Source organism: Tursiops truncatus, chromosome 17, assembly GCF_011762595.2.
Source record: "Tursiops truncatus isolate mTurTru1 chromosome 17, mTurTru1.mat.Y, whole genome shotgun sequence".
Taxonomy (NCBI): domain Eukaryota; kingdom Metazoa; phylum Chordata; class Mammalia; order Artiodactyla; family Delphinidae; genus Tursiops; species Tursiops truncatus.
In genome coordinates, this window is record NC_047050.1 from 60,078,058 (window position 1) to 60,098,905 (window position 20,848).

The 20,848-nt window shown below is 35.8% G+C and overlaps 2 protein-coding genes across 9 annotated transcripts in view; one reads left to right on the forward strand and one right to left on the reverse strand.

Annotated features, from left to right (window-relative positions):
• The window catches only part of MRPL13 (mitochondrial ribosomal protein L13), a 35,495-nt gene extending 22,400 nt beyond the window's left edge, over positions 1 to 13,095 (reverse strand). The window contains exons 1-4 of one of the 2 annotated variants that reach the window (XM_033842675.2): positions 12,937 to 13,095; positions 9,585 to 9,708; positions 4,325 to 4,418; positions 1,591 to 1,651 (exon numbers count right to left, since the gene is read on the reverse strand). In XM_033842675.2, the coding sequence (XP_033698566.1) occupies positions 1,591 to 1,651; positions 4,325 to 4,418; positions 9,585 to 9,708; positions 12,937 to 13,020 (363 nt within the window). In that variant the 5' untranslated portion in view covers positions 13,021 to 13,095. The remainder of the gene's footprint in view (positions 1 to 1,590; positions 1,652 to 4,324; positions 4,419 to 9,584; positions 9,709 to 12,936) is intronic. The other variant, XM_019932065.3, reaches the window with a different exon arrangement.
• A 170-nt stretch (positions 13,096 to 13,265) lies between these two features.
• MTBP (MDM2 binding protein) overlaps positions 13,266 to 20,848 on the forward strand; it is a 152,088-nt gene continuing 144,505 nt past the window's right edge. For 5 of the 7 annotated variants that reach the window (XR_004522713.2, XR_012327329.1, XR_004522714.2 and 2 more), the window contains exons 1-5: positions 13,266 to 13,453; positions 14,728 to 14,808; positions 17,702 to 17,775; positions 17,871 to 18,022; positions 19,664 to 19,722. Coding sequence is in view for 4 of the 7 variants with exons in the window: in XM_073794701.1 (XP_073650802.1) it covers positions 13,336 to 13,453; positions 14,728 to 14,808; positions 17,702 to 17,775; positions 17,871 to 18,022; positions 19,664 to 19,722 (484 nt within the window). In the remaining 3 variants the exon portion in view is untranslated. The remainder of the gene's footprint in view (positions 13,454 to 14,727; positions 14,809 to 17,701; positions 17,776 to 17,870; positions 18,023 to 19,663; positions 19,723 to 20,848) is intronic. The other 2 variants (XM_019932057.3, XM_019932058.3) reach the window with 2 other exon arrangements.

The following is a 20,848-nucleotide window of genomic DNA, read 5'->3' on the forward strand; positions in this document are numbered from 1 at the left end:
AGTTCCAAGGTACATATACTTTCCAAGTATCCTGAACAGAAACAATAAATTGCAAACCCACAAAGACCACAAATATCAGAATCAGACATAAATGCTAAGAATTACGTTTAATATCTTTAAAGAAATATAAGAGGGAACCAAAGTATGACAAAGGGAACAGAAGACTGTCAAAACCGACCAGCAAATTTGAAAAAAAAACAAACAGTAAAAGCTTCAAGAAAAGGAAAAAAATACAATAATTGAAGTTATTTGTATATGTATGTATAATCTGATTTCCAAAGGGAAAGGACAGAGAATAAAGGGAGCCGATATTAGAAGATACATAGAAGAGCTGACGAATTTTCGGAAGACACCAATCCGCAAGCAAAACAATGACAAAGCCCAAAAAGAAACATATAAAAACCAAAGTCGACGAAAAGATCTTAAAAGTATTCAGAAAGAAAAGACAGAATACACATAAAGAAACAATTAAAGTGACATCTGATATCAACAGTAATAACGGACACTAAAATCTATGTGAATCATAGTTTCAAAAAGCTGAGAGAAAAAAATCGGTAATCCTAGAATTGCATATAAAAGCAAAACTATCTTTCAAGAATGAAGGCAAAAATATAGCTTCAGACAGAAAAGGAGAGTTCACTATTCAGAATGTTATGATAGGAATGTCAACAAGAAGTTCTTCGAGGAGAAGGACATTGATCCCAGTTACAAGAAGCGATCGTAAGCAAAGAAGACCATAAAGAATCAGTAACAGTATAAGACAATAACAAGAATGCTGAATTTTAAGAGTTTTTAAAAATCTTGAACAGAGAAAACATACAGGTTGAAAGGGAGAATAGGTATTAATAATCTGCTAGGGGCCTTGATTTGATTTTGAGGAAAGTAAAGATATTGATTAATCCTAGACTTCTAATAAGCAAACTCAGTCAATCCAAAAGAAGGCAAGAAAGAAGGGGATAAAAAAGAAAATAAAATCTAGCTCAGTAAATTAAACTGTAAAATGAAATATGAGGCAAACAAAATTAAAAAATTGGTTGATATAGCTATATTAATATATAAAAAGAACAGACCTCAAGTTGAAAAGCATTATTGGAGATAAAGAGAGTCAGTATATACCTTGATCAATTCCTTAAGAAGATTATAATCCCAAACTTAAGTTAATTCATCTAACACTAAATCTTCAAAACATACAGAACAAAAAAACAAAAAACTGACAGAACTACAAAGAAAAATTAATAAATCCACAACTGAGATTTTAACATAACTCAGGTAATCAGTAAATCAAGTGAACAACAACAACGAAAAAGTCAGTGAGAATTTAAGATTGGAACAACATACCTAGCATATTTGATATAATGGAAAATAAACATATATACACACATACAAACATACATCTGTCTCCCCCAAACATTTTCAGCAATCATATCATATTCTAGGTGATCATGCAGATGTTAAGAAATTAAAAAGAAAAGCATCAAAATTCTTTGATTAAATGCAAAACATACTAATTAAAAACATATAGAATTGAATGATAACGAAATAATACCTATCAAAACTTGTGTGATATAATAAAAAATACTATAAACTTACTGCCACTGGATCCTTCTGGTGAAGCTGAGCAGCTGTTACTTGTCTAAATCCACCTGGGTAGCTATTAAAAGAAACAAAGACATTAAAATTGGGAGTAGGCTATGGTACAGTATTCTTGAAATGAACATTCTTTTATAATATGAAAACTATTTTTATTATGAAATTATACTTGTTTCTCGAAACTATGCTGTTCATCAATGTCTTAAAAATTAAGCAGTAACCTATGCTATTTGAAATGCTATTCTCTTAAGTGGTCAAATTAGCAATCATTATTTCATAAAAAGTTCCACATCTTAGAAAATTTCTTGGCTAACTATTTATATTTCTACTGGAAGTTAAAGTTATTCATCATTCATTCATTCAGTCAAACATTTTTATCACTGCTTAGTTTATCACTATTTGAATTAAAAAAAAAAAAGCAAAGTGCCAGAATGTTTCACATTCCCTGACAAATCAGACAAAGTGAATAAGCTAGGGGTCAGGTTTGAAGAAAACAGTGGTAGACTACTTGGTTCTGAAGGCAAGTTAATACTCTAAACAAGTCGTGCTCCTGTTTCCTATTAACAGGAAGTCATGTGTTGGTTCTAAGTAATAAAATATTTCATTGTGTTCAGATCAAAATTATATATAAAATGTAGATTAAAAAAAATATTTGGGATAGTACTGAGGGCATCTTGGTAACTTGAATACCCCAGACCCAGGTCTGGAATCTAGGTTTTGCCAGTGGCTACCAGTATAATATTAGGCAACTCATTTCATCTCTTTATATATGAGTTTGCTCATATAAGGAAAATGATAATATCTGCCCCATCTACCTCTCAAGATTTTTATCAGAGTCAAGTGACAGTGCTTAAGAAATTTAAAACAAAAACAACATACAGATGCAAGGTTTTATTACACTGAATGGTAATGATTTTTGAGGAAGGGAAAAATAAAATGTAAAGGCAATAGACTGCAAGAAAAATGTAAGGTTACCTAAATATGATTCCTTTTATAACTTTCTTTCAACAAGACTTGAAAACATTTTAAAGATGATTTAGAGAAACACGTTTTAGGAATAAAACTTAAGAAAGCAAATTTAGAAATTTGCTGAGAAAGATGGATAATTTTCAAACTCATGCTCTTTCATTTGCTTCATGGAATTTCAGCCTCAAAAAAAGAAATACCTGTCTAGACTTCTATTCCTGTATTCTTTCTCTCCAGGAAAAAAATACTTTATGTTTTATCACATTGTTATCTTGTATTTTCATATTTCTTTCCCAATTACCTGGAAATTTTATAAAACTTGGTTTGTATATAGAGATTTACCAACAGTAAAAATTACTAAAGATGGATGTGAATTCATTTTTGTTACATTAAATAAAGAGTTCATGAAAGTGTTTAAGTGTAGGAATGGGCAAAGGCTGGCTAATGGAAACAAAAAAGTTATCCCAAGCATTTAAGACCTACTTGGGCAAGAGAGGAAAAGAAACAGATGGGAATATCAAAGTCTGCCTGTCTAAGATGAAGGTGCACTTGGAAATAAAAAATAATAATTTTGATCAAGAATGAAAAGCCAACATTTTTAATCATATCTTGCATGATACTGAAGAAGGTATGCTTAACTAAATTTGTACATGACCTGAAACTGAGGGGTTAACTGACACATTACATGACATAATCAACATCTCAAAAGATCCTAGAAGGCCAGAGATACAATTTACATGGAGTAAACTTAAGGTACTACAGTTGATTAGAATGCAACTAAAATACACAGGAAGGAGGATACATGGTTGAACAGCAGCATGTTTGAAAAAGACCTATAAGTTTTAACTGATGGTGAACTCAATGTAGCACATAGTGATATGGCCTTGAAGAAAAGTTCTACTACAATAGAAGATTGCATAACTGAAAGATGGTGGACTCACATTATACCAGAAAACCACTAAAACACAGCCAGGTGAGTGTATTTAGTTAAGAAAGATACTGATAAGCAGTGATTGCACCCAGAGAACAGTGACCAAGGTATAATGGAGATAAGACATCTGAATGGAAGCCATAAAAAGAACTTTGAAGGAACTACAGGTGTTTAGTCTAGAGAAAAGACAGATCAGTGGGTACTTGCTGATCATTGTCTCAAAACTATCTGAAGGATGTCATGTGGAAGATATAATTTTACACTGTCCAAAAAAGGACTAAGACCATTCTGAAAGCTAGAGGAAAACAGATGATGACTCAAGAGCATTGAGATCTTTCTAAAATTTAGACCACATCAAAGGCAGAATGAATGGGCTGCCTCATGAGCTAGGAGATAGCTACTATTCAGATAGGCAGACCTATAACTTGAAAGGCATGTTGTGGAGATTTTAGGTATCTTCCAAACTTGGGATTTCACTCACCATTCTTTCAATATCTCATGTGCTTTTAGAAGTTCAAGATGGTTCTGGAAACAGCAGTAAGGTGAATTATAGGAAACAGAAAGAAAGAAGTGAGAAGACTGACTAAAAAATGGGAAGAATCTAGATCAGAGAGGTTATATGAAAAGCTTCCAGGAAAAACGAATATTCTCAGGTAATCATGAGTATTTGGTACAGTATTGCAGTTTTTTTGATTGAGTAAATCATACATGTGGCATGAACAAAATTGGTATTTTCTTAAATTTCGAAAAAACCTTTTTTCTTTTAAATAAGACCAATAATATTCTTAAAGTAATATATTCAACTGCCTATCTTCCCTGACAAAAGCATTATCTTACCCAGTATGTGAGGAGTATACTTTTTGTTCCCATTTGTTTCCAGAAAATGCAATGTGCCTTGTGTTCATTATGACAACATGATCTCCACAGTCACCTAGATTTAAAAAGAACAAAGAAAAAAAAAAGATTTTATATGAAAATTCTTGACTTTAAGAAAAAGTGAGCTTGGTTTTTTATAAAGCTTATCAAAGTCCAAAAAACACATCAAAAAATATAAAGCAAGTCACAGTGCAACATCAAAATCATTGAATAGATTTATGTTTCTCTTTCACATAACATCTAAGCATCGAAAGAGTTGGCTGGACAGTTGGAAAATCTCAACACTGGAAGGTAAAAGAGAATTCAATAAAGATGCCAGTAACAATGACACATCTTTTAAAGGCAAACTACTGTTACTCCTATTTTCTCTGCCGATCAATAATTACACTTCATTAAAATGTACTATTAATTACACTTCACCACTTTTAAATATCCATACAAATTTTCCCTTAAAAATAAAAGAGAAAATGAAAACCATATGCATATAGATGAAAAATGGTTTGTTTTACCAACAGGTAAATTGGAAACAAATGTAAAACATCATAATTGATTATTCTTTTCAAATTCAGAGAAAAGAATACTAGGGTCTTATGCTTAACTACTAACCGAAGGTTTTTTTCCAAACACATTTAACTAGTTAAATTTAAACTGCGACTAGCAACTATGAGTACACATATACTTGATGCAACAGATGATCTGAAAATCAAAATATATGTTTTGGATTAATTTTCCAGTGAAAAGTACCCCTAGGCCTGGCTGTTCATCTAAAAAAAAAAAACCTGAGAAGTCAACGTGTAAGTTTTCACAAGTCACTGTACATGACAAAATCAAGTAGTCAGAAACATTTATTAAGTGCCTATTCTAGTAATAGAAAAACAAACTTCAAAAGATTCTTGAAGGTTATCTATTTGAAAAAAATCACCACTGAAAAAATAAGTATAAATAAGTACAGTATCTCAAAACTGAAGATTACATTATAAGAGTCTACGCAGAGCTTGAATGTGAGTGACAGAATTTTCAGTGAGAAGTTCATAGTTTATATAAGGCAAGGGTAAAGGAAAGAGGATAAAGCAGGTGAGTTTTCTTCATTAGCGTGTAAGGGAATCCAGGGGTGGGAAGGAAAGATCTGGGAATGGGAAGCTTGCCGTTAGCTGGTTGAAAAGGAAAGTTTGACTATTTGGCAAATTAAGTGACTAAAGTTCCCAAAAGTGACCCATGGTGGGCTACTAAGGCAGTTGGGCAAATGACCCTGAAGAACAAATGAAGAGGGTGAGAAGATGCCTACACAGTCCCAAATAATGCCGAAATTACACTAGCTTTCAACCGGACACTTAGAGTTGAAGAAGCTAAGGCTTGTTAAGATTAAGTGATTTGTCAAAGCTCACAACAAGGTATTTAACTCCCTGTTCAGGCTCTTTCTGTGACACCTATTTGGAGGAAAAATGGAATCTTTAACTTTCTAATAAACCTGAATTTATTTTTTAAATGTTGTTTAAGCTTTAAATATGCAAAAAGCATTTTGCGCCATTCAAAACACATTTTTACTTCAAAAAGGATCTCAAGGGACATTAGAAAGAATACCACAAATCAGTTGACAATCGTGTTCTTTCAGCTCTAAGGTATGAACATCTAATCTGGGAAAAATTATTCTCCCTTAATAACTTATGCCAAATCTCTACTGTATTTAATAATTCTTAGAAGCACTTCTCCACTGTCTCTAATTAAAACCAACCAGCAATTAAATCTTTTTTAATTGCACTAGGTATTAAAACAAAAGCCAATATTATGATTAAAGCCTAAAATCCTGGATACAGTGCAATCATTTCTATCTAAATTTCTGTTAATCCAAATAAATAGATATATGTCATTTTAAAATTTTAATTGAAACATTTTACATTTTACAATATGCACCAAATACATATAAATTGGAACTCTACTACCTGATCAAGAGATGGTAGACGTTAATTAATATCTTTCAAACTTAAAAACTTTTTTTAAAAGTTAAAGTTTAGTAATAAGCAATTTTTAGAAAAAGGAATTGAGTTTATTTACAAAAATTTATCAACTTAGATTTCTGACCCTATTTGATTTCTTTTTATAATATTAGGTGCTAAATTAAATGGCCAAATAAAATTCAAACTAATTCAATCAAAGGGAAAACTCAAAGGTTTATGTCAGGGAATCTAAGGTCTCCTTCATCCAGTGCAACACTGCTTTTACATATTGGGTCTCCTTACAAGATTTGGTTTGAGAAACGTTTGAAAAATAGCTGTTCCAATTTAGTAAGCAACAAAGGTTGGCTTTGGCCTTTATGTTTGTTTCCAGCCTTGAAGGACAAATGTCCAAATGCCTACTTCAACGTTTTTTTAGCATCCCTGAAATTCTGAAGGGCTAATGTGACAGAGGATCATGTAAGTTACCACAAAATCTACTGAGTGTAAAGAAGTTGTGAGAGGAACAAGGTGTGTTGTTCAAATTTATGATAATATGTAAATATTCCTTTTGAAAGAGGCATGCATTCTACATATAACATGGCGCAAAAGCTTCAGTGCTTTGTACAATGATATTCTAGGAGTGAGATGAAGAATAAATCTGCGATTAAGACTGTAAAATTTAAACGACGCAGAGTTAACATTTGAAATAGACTGACGCAACTGAATAGTAAGAGAGAAACATACATTAGCTGTGTAACTTTAAGAAGAGCATTCTAAACTTTTTTTTTCTAACAAATCCTTAAAAGATTTAAATAAATAATGCAAGGCAGAATACTAGTGAATACTAGACTAGTGAATCGTTAGAATTGTTTGGTGTGCTAACATTCATAACATTAACCTTTAAGAACTGTGTGAAACTTTCGTTTGATTTCATTCCATGTGCACCAGAAGTATTTTAAGATGATCTAATAACTTTAGATAATGCTTAAGAAAGGTTTCCCTTTGCTTCTTTTAAATGCTCATATGGTTCTCCTTAACTGATTAATTTGTAGGCAGTGAAAAGAATGGAATCCTCAAGAAGAATAAGGCACAATCCAAAAATCACCAAGTGGCCTTCCTTTTCCTGTATCAGTGAAAAGCAAACATGTTCAAAGAGCTCCCAAGTCTCCCATTCAGGAGGGCAGCTCTAATCAGAAGGAGAAGGGAGTGCCTATAAAATAGTTCAAATATTGTATACATTATGTATCTGAACATACATACAGGTCCATGGACTTTGTGAGATGCTGTGGCAAACCAACGTTCCACTTATAAGGTTATTTTTTTATGGAAACTGTGGTCTGGGTCAAGATCAAGATGATCTGGAGTTAGCAGTTAGTGAAGAATGCCCTCCTTTCACAGAATTTGGGAGCAGGTGGAATCAGTAGTAGCCACCTAATTCTTCTTAAAGTGTAGCACTTATCTGTCCACTGAATTAAAGTTCTGCTTCCTTACAAGCACGTCATTACTGCAAAAGTATTCCTTAAGTACTGATGAATAAGCGTGCTGCTAGAACACCAGAGGAGCTTTTGGGGCTGCCTGTCGGCCATCCTTCCCTGGTAATGGAGAATAGCTTTTCTATGAAATTAGAAATTTACTTCTTAAAGAATGAATTGCATTTTTGTTTCACTATATTTAATATTTGTTTTTTATCAGCAAAACTTTGGACTTTTCATGTCCATAAGATGTCACTAAAATCAAAACAAACTGCACGCAATTTTCAATTTACAAATATGTTGTTTTAAGTTTTTACTAACATATACTGGGTATGTTTCATGTGTTCATAATCACTGTAAACATGTTTATTTGAAAACTGGAATACAATTTCCCAGAAAAACAATATGACAAACGATGGCCATATATACAGGAAGGGCTATAAAAGTTAATATTTAGGTGTGATAATGGCGTTTGGGTTACATAGGAGAATATCTTTGTTCTTGGGCGACATATGCTGAAATATTTAGGGGGAGGTATAATGATATCTGTAATTTATTTTCAAATCGTTGAGTAAAAAATATGATAAAATATTAATAATTGGGTAATCTAGGTGGCTGGTATAGAGAAATTCACTGTACTACTCTTTGAAGTTTTCTGAAAATGTGAACATTTTTATAATAAAAGTTAGAAAGAAGTAAAGGACAAACAACTCAGTGGAAAAATGGGAAAAAGAAACGCATAGACCTTTTACAAAATGGGAAATGACAAAAGGCCAATAAACAAATGAAAAGATTCTCAGCTCCATGTGCAATCAGGAAAATGCAAATTTAAACCACAAAGAAAGAGCATCTCCCATTTACTAGAGTAGTCAGAACTAAAAAGAACGACAACGTCAATGTTACTGAGATGAGGAATAATGAAAACACCTGCATATAAAGACTAACTAGGTTCCCATTTTCAACCCAGTAATTCCTGTCCTACAGACAGACCTCAGAGAAACTCTTCCACATGTGCCCTGGGAAAAAGGTCCAAGAATACTGATAGCAATGTTGTTTGTAACGGCAAAAAAGAGGAAAACAACCCAAATGCTGAGTGTATGGGTATTCATTTCACCACCATTATTATTAATTTTCTTTAAAATATTATCTATATTCATATATAGGTAGAGGAATACATCTCTATCTATCTAAATATATCTTTGTATATTTCATGTTTCAAAATAAAGTTTAAACTATGATCAACTACAAAAAATGCTGTTGACAGGTCAGGCAAGATGAAGAGTAAGAACTGATACTTGGATCTTACAGGGAAGTCCCGCCCCCAACAGGTTTTTAACAAGAATGGAATAAGGGATCCTCAGTAAAAAAGAGATCCTTAAAACAGCCCAGGGCTTCCCTGGTGGTGCAGTGGTTTAGAATCTGCCTGCCAATGCACGGGACACAGGTTCGAGCCCTGGTCCTGGAAGATCCCACATGCCGTGGAGCAACTAAGCCCGTGCGCCACAACTATTGAGCCTGTGCTCTAGAACCCGTGAGCCACAACTACTGAGCCCACATGCCACAACTACTGAAGCCCACGTGCCTAGGGCCTGTGCTCCGCAGCAAGAGAAGCCACCGCAATGAGAAGCCCACGCACCGCAAGAAAGAGTAGCCCCCATTCGCCACAGCTAGAGAAAGCCTGCGCGCAGCAACAAAGACCCAACACAACCAAAAATAAAAAAAAAAATAAAAAAAACAGCCCAGTCAAACATCTTCAAAATTCTATCCTGACATGAAAACTGTGATTACCAACAACAGGTCTAAAATGATACTCACTCAGTTGATGGTACACAGGCTTATGCAATCCTTGAAGTTTAACTGATGCCAGGGCAGCAAGTTTGCCAGGGGGCTGCATTTTCCCATCTAAGAGATACCAAACTCGAGCAAAAGTGGCCCATTGCTTGAAAAGACAGAAGAGGAAACAAAGAAAATTCTAATTAAATGGAAACAGCTGAGTTTGCTATTATATACCATCACACATAATCTACAGTTAACATCAATAATTATTATGAAAAAAGATCCTATCACTAAATAATTTTTTTGTTTTGTTCTCATTTCTATCTCTGGAAAAGGGGGATCTGTTCTCATTACTCTGCAAAGATTAACACAGTGATCTTTCCTGCTTGCTTTTCTATTAGCAATATGGGTTATGCTCTTTTTAAAAACATTCCAAAGATATTATTTCCCTTTACATTATGACTTATATTTTTTGTACCGCATAGAATAGAATCTGGAGGGGTCACAAAAAGCTCTTATGAAAGTAGAAGTTGTTTATGAAGGTCTTCAAAAATATTTTGAGATTGGAAGGTACATTAACATTGAAAGATGAGTGGCCAATTATGAACTGAAGACTATTCAGGAGTTTAATTCCAAGGGAGAGTTAAATAGCAGAATGTAGCTGGAAAAGCATAGATGGATGATGTTGAATAAACTTAAATTTTAAAACACTGCCTTAGATAGACATCTTAGGCTGGCTCAGGACTAAACCGCTGTCTTTGTGTCCATCACTGCCTTCAAACTCTAAGAAAAGCACAGGCTAGAAAGATCTTGATCAGATGCTTTCTCTATGGATATACACAAGCAGCCAAACAGTGCTGGAAAAAGTACAACTAGGCTCTCTGGTTTTATCTTAAATTTAATTATCACAAATCTCAAATCAGCTTATAAAACTGCTTACCAATCTGCTGTTTTCCTGTTCTCATTCTTCTAGTCTCTACCCCATTCCCCTTTTATATCTTTTGTCAAGTTTATTTCATATATTTTGATGCCATTGTAAATGGTATTGTATTTTTAATTTAAATTTCTGATTGTTGCTAGTATATAGAAATGCACTACATTTTTGTATTTTGGTCTTGTATCCTGCAACCTTGCTAAACTCATTTATCAGTTCTAGTAACTTTTTGTAAATTCCAGTTTTTACATAGATGATCATGTCCTTTGCAAATAAGCTTCTAGCCCATATACTTTCCCTCTCTCAGCTTATGAACTAAAAAAAAAAAAAAATTCAATTCAATTGTCTACAGGACAATCTTGTTTCTTCAATAAACTGTAAGAAAAAAAGACAGGAAAAGGAACCTATTATTAAGAGAGACATAAAAAAAATAGCAACTTATTGCTACTTTGGATCCTAATCCAAAGGAAGAAACCGTAAAAATATTACATATTTATATAATATACATGATATGTGTGAGAAAATTGGAAACTTGAACACATACTGGATATTTGATGATACTAAGGAATTGCTGTTAAATTTCCATTTAGCTTTGATAAATGGTAATGGGATTTTTAAAAAAATCCTTATCTTGTAAAGAACATATTGAAATATTTACTGATGAAATAATATGAGTCTGAGATTTACCTCAAATTCATAAGTAAGAGAAATAAATGAATGGGGGTACAGATTAAATGATATTGGCTGTGAGATTTTGAAATTGGGTGATATCTACTTTTATGTATGATTAAAATTATCCATAAAAAAAACAAACGCCTGACCTCCCTTCCCTACCAGCGACTGCCTCATTTCTTTCCTCTTCTTTGTAGCAAACTCTTGCAAAGAGTTGTCTTTACTTTAATTTGTCTCTCCTCATTCTCTCTTCAACCTACTCCACCCTGGCTTTTATCTTCCCACACCATCACCAGCACACTACTGCCTGCCAAGTTTACCATGACCTTCACATTACTAAATCCACTGGTCAATTCTAAGTCTTTGACACAGTTGATCATTCCCCTCTCCCGGGTATTCTTTCTTCACTTGATTTCCAGGACACCACCCTCTATTGCTTTGTTTTGTTTTGTTTTCCTATCATGCTAGTTCTCTCTTTCTCTTGCCTCTGAAATGTTGAAATGTTCCAGAACTGTTCTTGGTCCTCCTCTTTTCTCTTTACACATTTCCACACAGGCTTCATCCAGACCCATAACTTTAAATGCCATTTGTATGTTTATGATTCCCTAATTTACATCTCCAGCCTGGACCTCTTTCCTGAACTCTACACTTGCATTCAATTGCCCACCTGGCATATACACTACAGTGCTTCTTAAACCATATGCAGCAGAAGACTAGTTTTTCCCCAATCCACTGCAGACCAATACCTGATAGAAAAAACAAAACAAAAAACAAAACTTTTGATAAAACAATTACAATACTGCCACAGTGTCAAATTGCTACAGTTTTGTTGCGGAGCACTGGCTCCAGACGCGCAGGCTCAGCGGCCATGGCTCACAGGCCCAGCCGCTCCGCGGCATGTGGGATCTTCCCGGACCGGGGCACGAACCCGTGTCCCCTGCATCGATAGGCGGACTCTCAACCACTGCGCCACCAGGGAAGCCCTGCTACAGTTTTTTAATGTTTAATTTTACTTCCTGTATTTACCTCATTAGGGACAGGTAACAAACAGTCCAAGGAAGGAATCACACTTGGAGCAGGACTAGACTAAGAGGCGGCTTAGACCAACTCCTGCTCTTCCTCCTGAAATCTGCTTCAATCTCAGCCTTGCCTATCTCAGTTGATGGAACGTTCTTCCGGTTGTTGAAACAAAAAACCCTGGAATAATCCTTGTTTTTTCTTTTGCTGTCGGCGCACATACAGTCCTGCAGGAAATCCTGTTGGCTCCACCTTAAAACGGAACGTGACCACTTTTCAATACTACACAGTTACTAAGTCTGGTTTGTGCCACCATCATGTCTAGCCGGGATTATTTCAATAGCCTCCAAACAGATTCTTTGGTTCTCTTCTCCACCAATCCCCATCTCTGTACAGTCTACTCTCGACTCAGCAGTCGGAATGCTCCTTTTAACACTTAAGCGAGATCATGTTACTCCCCTTATTTTGCTCAGTAAATCAAACTCTTACAATAGTCTACAATGCCCTATATGATCCAGCTTCCTCTGACCTTCCCTCCTTCTTCCCGAGGGGGGGGGGGGAGAAACACGAGAGGGGTTGGCTGAAAAGGGGAGGGTAGGAGTACCAAGAAAACGACAGCAAGTGGTGGTCAGAATCACCACCCTTTGTGCTTCACCGAAGCATCTCCTGGCCCAAGGACCCGGCTTCCCATCCTACTCAGCTTCACTAAATCCGACCTCCTTCTGTCAGCGTAATGAATGCCATCGAGCTACAAGAGTCCGATCTCACCTGGGGCGCCCTAGAAAAACTCGACATGTTTCCCCAGTAGCAGGACAGTCCTTTTTCCAGGATCCAAGACCTGTCCCGCAGCATCAAGGGCCCGGCGGGAAACGCATGCAGCTGAACATGTCAGATCCTGGACAAGCCAGCACTCGTCTGCTTCTCTGCTTTTCCTGCATCTCCTCCAATCTTGCCACAGTAGCAGCTTCGTCATGAAGGGAGGAAATGATCTAGTTATTGAGAGAATAACCCCCGAAAGTAACTCGCTTGCTGGAAAAGCTGCGGAAAACAAATGGAGGGCACACAGTTTCCAGCCGACCTAAGTAGAAGGAACCGGAAGTGCGTCAGTAGCGCGGGCCTGTTTGGATGTGGAAGCAGAGACCTGAAACGGGGCCTCAGCCCTGAGAGATGGATCGGTACCTACTCCTAGTGATCTGGGAGGAAGAAAAAGTCCCGTCGGTGGCGAGTGCGGTGGCGGAGCATGGGCCAGGGGCTTCGTCCTCTGAGGGTACCGAGAAACAGCCAGGTAAGCGCTGGGCTGAGAAAGAGCGGGAACGGCTTGCAGGGAGGAGAAAAAAATTGTGATCAAGTTCTGCCGGAGTGACCTGTATGGAGTTGTCCCAGGAAGCTGTGATTCTATCTGGGATCGACCTGGTAAGGGCTGATAAAAATATTTTCTCCGTAGAAAAAATAGGGACAAAATTGTGGATGTAAGATTCCAGCGCTCATAAGTTTCCGACACAGTAAATATTTAACTGTATAAATTCCCTACGCCTTGGAAATGGAATTTCTGTTCTTTGGACATATATGCATTCAATAGGTAGTTCTGCCTCCTGTGTTCCAAATGCAGGTAATACAGAAAGGAACAAGATGGAAAAGGATCTTACTCTCCTAGAGTTTACATCCTAACGGGAGGAGACGTTCCACACGTAAACTAAGTTAAAAAACAAATTATAGGGCTTCCCTGGTGGCGCAGTGGTTGGGGGTCCGCCTGCCGATGCAGGGGACGCGGGTTCGTGCCCCGGTGCGGGAGAGTCCCGCATGCCGCGGAGCGGCTGGGCCCGTAGGCCATGGCCGCTGGGCCTGCGCGTCCGGAGCCTGTGCTCCGCGGCGGGAGTGGGCCGCAGCGGTGAGAGGCCCGCGTACCGCAAAAAAAACAAAACAAATCATAAATTTAAGACAATTACGACCGTTTGAGAATGCACAGCTTTTTGGTGCACCTGTCTAGAATCTGTATTGCATTTTTTTTTAAGTTTTTTTTTCTTTTTTGCGGTATGCGGGCCTCTCACTGTTGTGGCCTCTCCCGTTGCGGAGCACAGGCTCCGGACGCACAGGCTCAGCGGCCATGGCTCACGGGCCCAGCCGCTCTGCGGCATGTGGGATCTTCCCGGACCGGGGCACGAACCCGCGTCCCCTTCATCAGCAGGCAGACTCTCAACCACTGTGCCACCAGGGAAGCCCTGTATTGCATTTTATTTAGCTTGTTTTGATAAAGCGGCGCTTTGAGGAGGAAGTGTATGGGGTTGTGTACAGAGTATTGTAACAGGATTTTCCTTCTCCGTTTAAAATTATTCTTTTGGGGGAATTTTGGATTTGTGTTAACTGGCAGGCATGTGCAAACCGGGAGCTTTACCTATTTTCTCTGCTTGCTTTAGATTTATTATATCAAAACTTGAACAGAGTGTAGTTCTTTTATGTACAATATAGTGTACTTGAGAATCTCTGATGGTGAAACTGGAATAGGTCTACATTGTGTAACTCTTGAACCCAGTTGACTTAGTTTGTTTTTTTCTTTTTCAGACTTAAGAGCAGCAAATGTTTATCACCTCCTGAAAAGAAGCATTAATGCTTCAATTAATCCAGAAGATAGTACCTTCCCTGGTAAGTAAAACATAAACCCCTCTTTTCACTGGCACAGCATTTGCATTGGAAATAAATTTAATTAATCTCGTCACATGGGAGTCCAAGAAACACTTGTTGACTGTGTACAAGTCACTGGGATAGGGAAGCAATGAAAGAAATACAAAATGGAAAAGACGCTATCCCTCTCTTCCTGATGCTTGGATGTCATAAAGTTGTTATGAAAATTATTTTAGGGTCTCAGTTTGAGTTTTGTTCCCTTTATGAGATTTTCTTGCCCATCTTCAGCTCCATATAAGATAGAGTAATGTGGCATTATAAGGAGGATTTGTGATTTTGTCATGAGTACAAATACATCATTAATCTTATACCCATTTCCTTACCTTTTATTTTTCCATCCTTACCTCTTACTGATTCTTTTAAAAGCACTTCATAATTGTTAAACTCAGTCATCTTTTCTCCATTCTTATCTGCTTTAACTTTTTCAAAGTATTTGACTTTTTTGAAAATAAAATACTCTTTACTTTGTAAAAATCTTTTCTCCTTTGGTTTCTATTGGCATTATACAGATCCATGTATTTACATCTTTGTTAGTTATCCTCTTTTTTTCTTCCTTTTCTTGGCCTCTATCTGAGAGTGTCTTTCAGAGGCTCAGAAAAAAGGAGTTATCAAAACAGGTCTAAAAGCTGAAGGAAGTTTCTGGAGATGTCAGGGAGAGTGTGCTTGTTTTGATACCTTTATAGTTCTCGTGACTGTACAATCTGTTCCTTTCTCTTTCATCAGAGAACCTGTCTCTTGGGTTTCAACTGTCACCTTTGGGAAATTATTTCTAATATCTGTATGCTACCTTAGCCAGTTTGCCAAGTGCTGGTAATACTCATTAATTTTTCAAGTTGGTATAATTTAAGCCAGTACTAGTATTGCAAGAAAGATTTTGATGGACTATGACATATTCAATTAAGAACATGTGATTAGTTGCCTGTAAGATTGCAAAGTGAAAATATTTTGTAAAAGTTGGATACATGTGTCTGGAACTCCAAAGGAGAGTGAAGCTGGAGAAACAGATTATAGAATCATCAACATATAGATGTCAGTTCAAGCCATGAGAAAGGATGGGATTGTTTTGGATAGTGAGAATAGCAGAAAATCTTGAAATGAATCCCAGTATTTAAAGGAGCTGAACACCAGTTTTTAAAGGAATGAGAAGGAGCAGTGGGAAAGATAGGTTCCACAGAAAGCAAGTGTTTTCGGGAGAAAGTAGTCAAATGTGTCATTTTCGATTCCTTTCTTAGTCTTACGTTGAGAGGTCAAGTACCAACAGGACTAAAAACTGTTAAATTTAGAAACACATTAGTCATTGGTGACTTTGGTAAGTGTAGTTTCAGTGGCATGTTGGAGACAGAAGAACAGATTAAATTGGATTAGAAGGGGAATAGAAAAGGTAAACAGGAAATAGAGACAGTCAAGTGCAGATAGTGCTTTTAGAAAGTTTATCTTCCTGAAGAGTAAAGAAAGAGATATAGTAGTAACTGGAAAAGGTAGGTGAATTTAAAAGTGATTAAAAAAAAATTTGAAAAATACTTGTGCATATTTAAATGCTAATGGGAAGGAAATGACAGAGAAGGAGAGATTGAAGATGCAGGAAAGTCAGTGGGCTGGGGTCCTGGCAGAAGTCTGAGGGATAACCTTGATCAGAAGGGTAGTGCCTCTTACATGTAACCGGGAAGAATGAGGAAAGACCTAATGGGAATGCAGGAAGGGCAATATGTTTGCTGACAGGATGTTATGGGAGTTATAATGGCTTCTGTTTTCTTTATTTTTTTATTTTTAATTTTTAAAATAAATTTATTTATTTATTTTTGGCTATGTTGGGTCTTCGTTGCTGTGCATGCGCTTTCTCTAGTTGCGGTGAGCAGGGGCTACTCTTTGTTGTCGTGCACGGGCTTCTCATTGCAGTGGCTTCTCTTGTTGCAGAGCGCGGGCTCTAGGCCCGTAGGCTTCAGTAGTTGCAGCACATGGGCTCAGTGGTTGCAGCACAGGGGCCCTAGAGTTCGCGGGCTTCAGTGGTTATGGCACGTGTGCTCAGTAGCTGTGGCTCGTGGGCTCTAGAGTACGGGCTCAGTAGTTGTGGTGCATGGGCTTAGTTGCTCTGCGGCATGTGGGAACTTCCCAGACCAGGGCTCGAACCTGTGTCCCCTGCATTGACAGGCGTATTCTTAACCACTGCACCAGCAGGAAAGCCCGGCTTCTATTTTCTTAAGGAAGTAGGAGGTAAAGTCTTCTGAGATTTTGGCAGTAACTGGTAATAGGCACTTAGCATCATTCTTAGCTTCCATGAGTTCGGCTCAGTTATCACATTTCTCCTTCTCCCTCCTTTGAATACAAATTCTGTAGCTCTAAATTCTTCATTGCTCTTTTGATTCACACCCTGGGGTGACCCTTAATTTTGTATCTTCATGTAATATTCCAGCCTCCAAGAAGAGCATCTTCTTTATCTCTAGGCTGAAGTTACTCTTTAACTCCTCTCTCTTTGGCAAGGCTGAACCAAACCTTCATGGTGTTTGAGGAGGGAACCATTTTCCTTAAAATGACTTGCACGGTTTTGTATTACTCAAGAGTAATCGAGTGGGTGTATTTTTCAACATCTTTATAGTAGAGTTTAGTGTTTGACATGATGATTAATATAATGATGTAGATTTTGAATTGTGATGAACTAAAGCAGAGTATTCATAGCGAGTGAATAATTTTGCTCTTTAGGCAGCTTCTCCTGTTTGAATTTTTAGCAGAGATTTTTAAAGATCCATATTTTATATATATATATATATAAATTACATAACTCTCTAAGTATGTATGCTATAACATCTGCTTATTTGTGGTATGCCTTTCTTCTAATAAGTATGATTTTGTTTTCAAGGCTGTTTGGTAGGCGGTCTACCAGGCTCCAGGAAGTGGTTCTTTGCAGTGCAGGCAATATGTGGATTTTATCAGGTAATATAAATAAGAAAATAGTCACTAGTGAATGTCTTTGTTAATATAAATAATTCCATGAACCCATTATTTAATGCAGTCTTTTGCTATATTAGTTTTGTAGTTCTGACTGGGAAGAGATACATTTTGGTGTGGAAAAAGATGAAATTGAAGATGTTCTTCAAAGAAATATCGAAGAATGTTTGAGTGCTGTTGAGTGTTTTGAGGACGAAGATAGTAATAGCAGGGAATCATTATCCTTGGCTGAGTATGCTTATGTACTTTCTATCATGTCTTTAAAATATTTGACATTAGATAGTATTTTAGCTGTGAGAGTGAAGATTTGATACGTTAGCAGCTATTGTGAGGGAATTTTACATAATTCAAATTTTCAACTCTTTGTTTTGGAAGACAGGCAATTTGGGCCTTTTATTTGAATAAAATTCTTTAAAATGCACAAACTGGTATATGAAAATGTTTAGCTTCTTAAGCTTGCATAATTGCAGGAATCATAAAAATTGATATTTTTATTAAAATGTCACTTTCTTGAAGCAAACTTCTGCCTGATGTTATATTTCAAGAGCTTGAATAGAAACTTTATTTAAGGTTAATAACTGGCATTCAAACCACAGTATCATTTTCATTTTGCTGTTTGAGACTGAAATATATGATTTCTTCAATTTATATGTATCTTCAGCATTTCAGGCACCTTTAAAATCCATAGTTTCTGAGGTGTATGTAGATGATTGAATTCACTTTTAGGTTTTTTGAATTGTGGTACAGTATATAAGATGATCCAGGTGATGTGAGTTTTGATAATTTTTTTTTCTTCATGAAATATACCATCTCTGAACCGTAATTCATTCTTGTCATTTCAGTCTTCTGTAATACTTCATTACAAAAAACTCCTTTGTTTATTTTAATATTCAAATATTATACTTCTATAAATTGCTGCAGATTTTCAAATTGTGTTTCCTGTTTTCAAATCATATTTGTTTATACTGATTAATGAAGGGAGACATTGTAGAACCATAGAAAGGGCATTGTAACAGAGGCTAATAGAAGTGGTCTCTAATTATATAATCTTGGGCCAGTCACTTAACTTCTCTGGTGCTTTATTTTCTCATCTGTAAAGTGTTGAGATCCTTTTAGATGATTTCTAAGATGCCTTCTAGCCTTAGGGCTCTTACCATTCCATATGTTTTCTCACCACTATTAGAAGATGGCAAGTATAAAAGTGATTATTTCTAGTAAGTGACCTAATAATTATTTCCACAAGAGGGAGCTTGAAAACTATACTTTACCGTAAGGCGCCTTAAGTTTTTTAGACAATGGTGAGTTTATAATAAAGGATTTAAATACCTTTATGTTATATAATAAACTATCTTGAGAAAAAAAAATTCATCATATGGGTAAAATGAATAGATTTTAAAGAATTGGAGGAGAGTATCATATTTTCCTGTCAGGGCTGTTATGTGCCATTCAGAGAAAAGCAGTAGCCTTCTTTATTAAATACTTAGTAATACCTTACTTTTAAGGTTCAGAAAAATGGTCTATTAGTTATGATTTATATTTAATATACTAGATATAATTTAGGGAGGACTTTTTTCCCCTTTTTTGTTAATGCTGTTTGTTTGTTTTGGGGGTGTGGCTAAGAACTTGGACTCAGGGTAATCCTAGCTTCCACAGCTACAGCTTATGTGGACTTTAGGTGAATTATTTAAAGTGAGGATAAAAATAGTATTATAGTAGTGCCTCATGGGATTGTCATGAGGATCAAATGAGATGATGCTGAATGCTAAGTATTTAATAGTGTATGGCACATAGATCCATTTAATTAATATTACCTATTATGATTATATGTAATGTGTGTATATATATTTTTTCCTAACCTACTGTTTTATTTTAGCCTATATGAAGAATCTGCAGAAAATTTGCATCAGTTATCAGACAAACTTCCTGCTCCTGGTAATATTTTATGACTACTTTCAATAATTTGTACCTTATCTTACTTTCTGTGAATGAGTGATAAATTCATTCTTTATGCTCGTGTTCTCACTTCTACCTTTGAAATGAAAAATAATTTTCTATATGAAGTTGTTAAAAAACATACTCTACTACTTTAATAAAGTACCTTGTTGAGACATCACAATTTTCTTAATTGTTTTCATTTACTTAGACAAAAATTAGAACTTAAGAAATTACTCATCTGTTTCCTTCTTCAGTTATTACTGAAGAAGCAGCTTTGCACTGTATATACCATTGTTTTCCACAATGTTCTATAGAACTCTACTCCCATGAGCAAATCCTGGAAAAAGAAGTTCTTTAACCTAGATCATTTGGATAACATACTTTTATGGTGTGAAGTCACTATACATATTATCAAATAGAAAGTCATGCAGTAAAAGAAGCCCTTGACTCAGCATTTTTTTACACAATCCATTTTTTTCCTATAATAGAAAGCATATTTTATGAAATACTGCATCATACTATTCTTAAAACTGTATTTTGTCTTAAATTAATCTTCCTTTGTGTGAATCAAGTAGCTGATTCATCTAAACCTTGGTACGCTTTGGCATCCACAAATACTTTTGAATACTTTTCTGAATATTTTTATTATTGGAGGTCATTTATTAGGCAGATAGTTGTTGTGTCTGTTATATGTCAGGCGTTGTACTAGGAGCTGAGTATACAATGATGAGTAAAGCATATGTGATTATCATAAAGGACTTTATAGCTCACAGTCTAATCCTTATATTCAATGTTATATTTTAGTATAAAAGATCCTATATGGAAGATAACTGAATACATTGATAAACAAACGTGTCAGATTTTTATATGAAGTTCAAAATATGGAATGTACAGTTGCTATTTTGGCAAATTGGAATACTTTCATTATCAAACTTTTATTTGGTTTCTGTTTCATTTTGATTTTTCTGGTCCTTCAGTAAAATTTATCATTTTATAAAATTTAAAGTTTCATGAAGTTAACCTTCTTTCTCAGGAACCAATGATGTTGTCAGTATAATTGAGTTTTCTGAGTGCTTTATTGTTCTTTAAAAATAGAAATAATTTATTTGAACATTACAGTTTT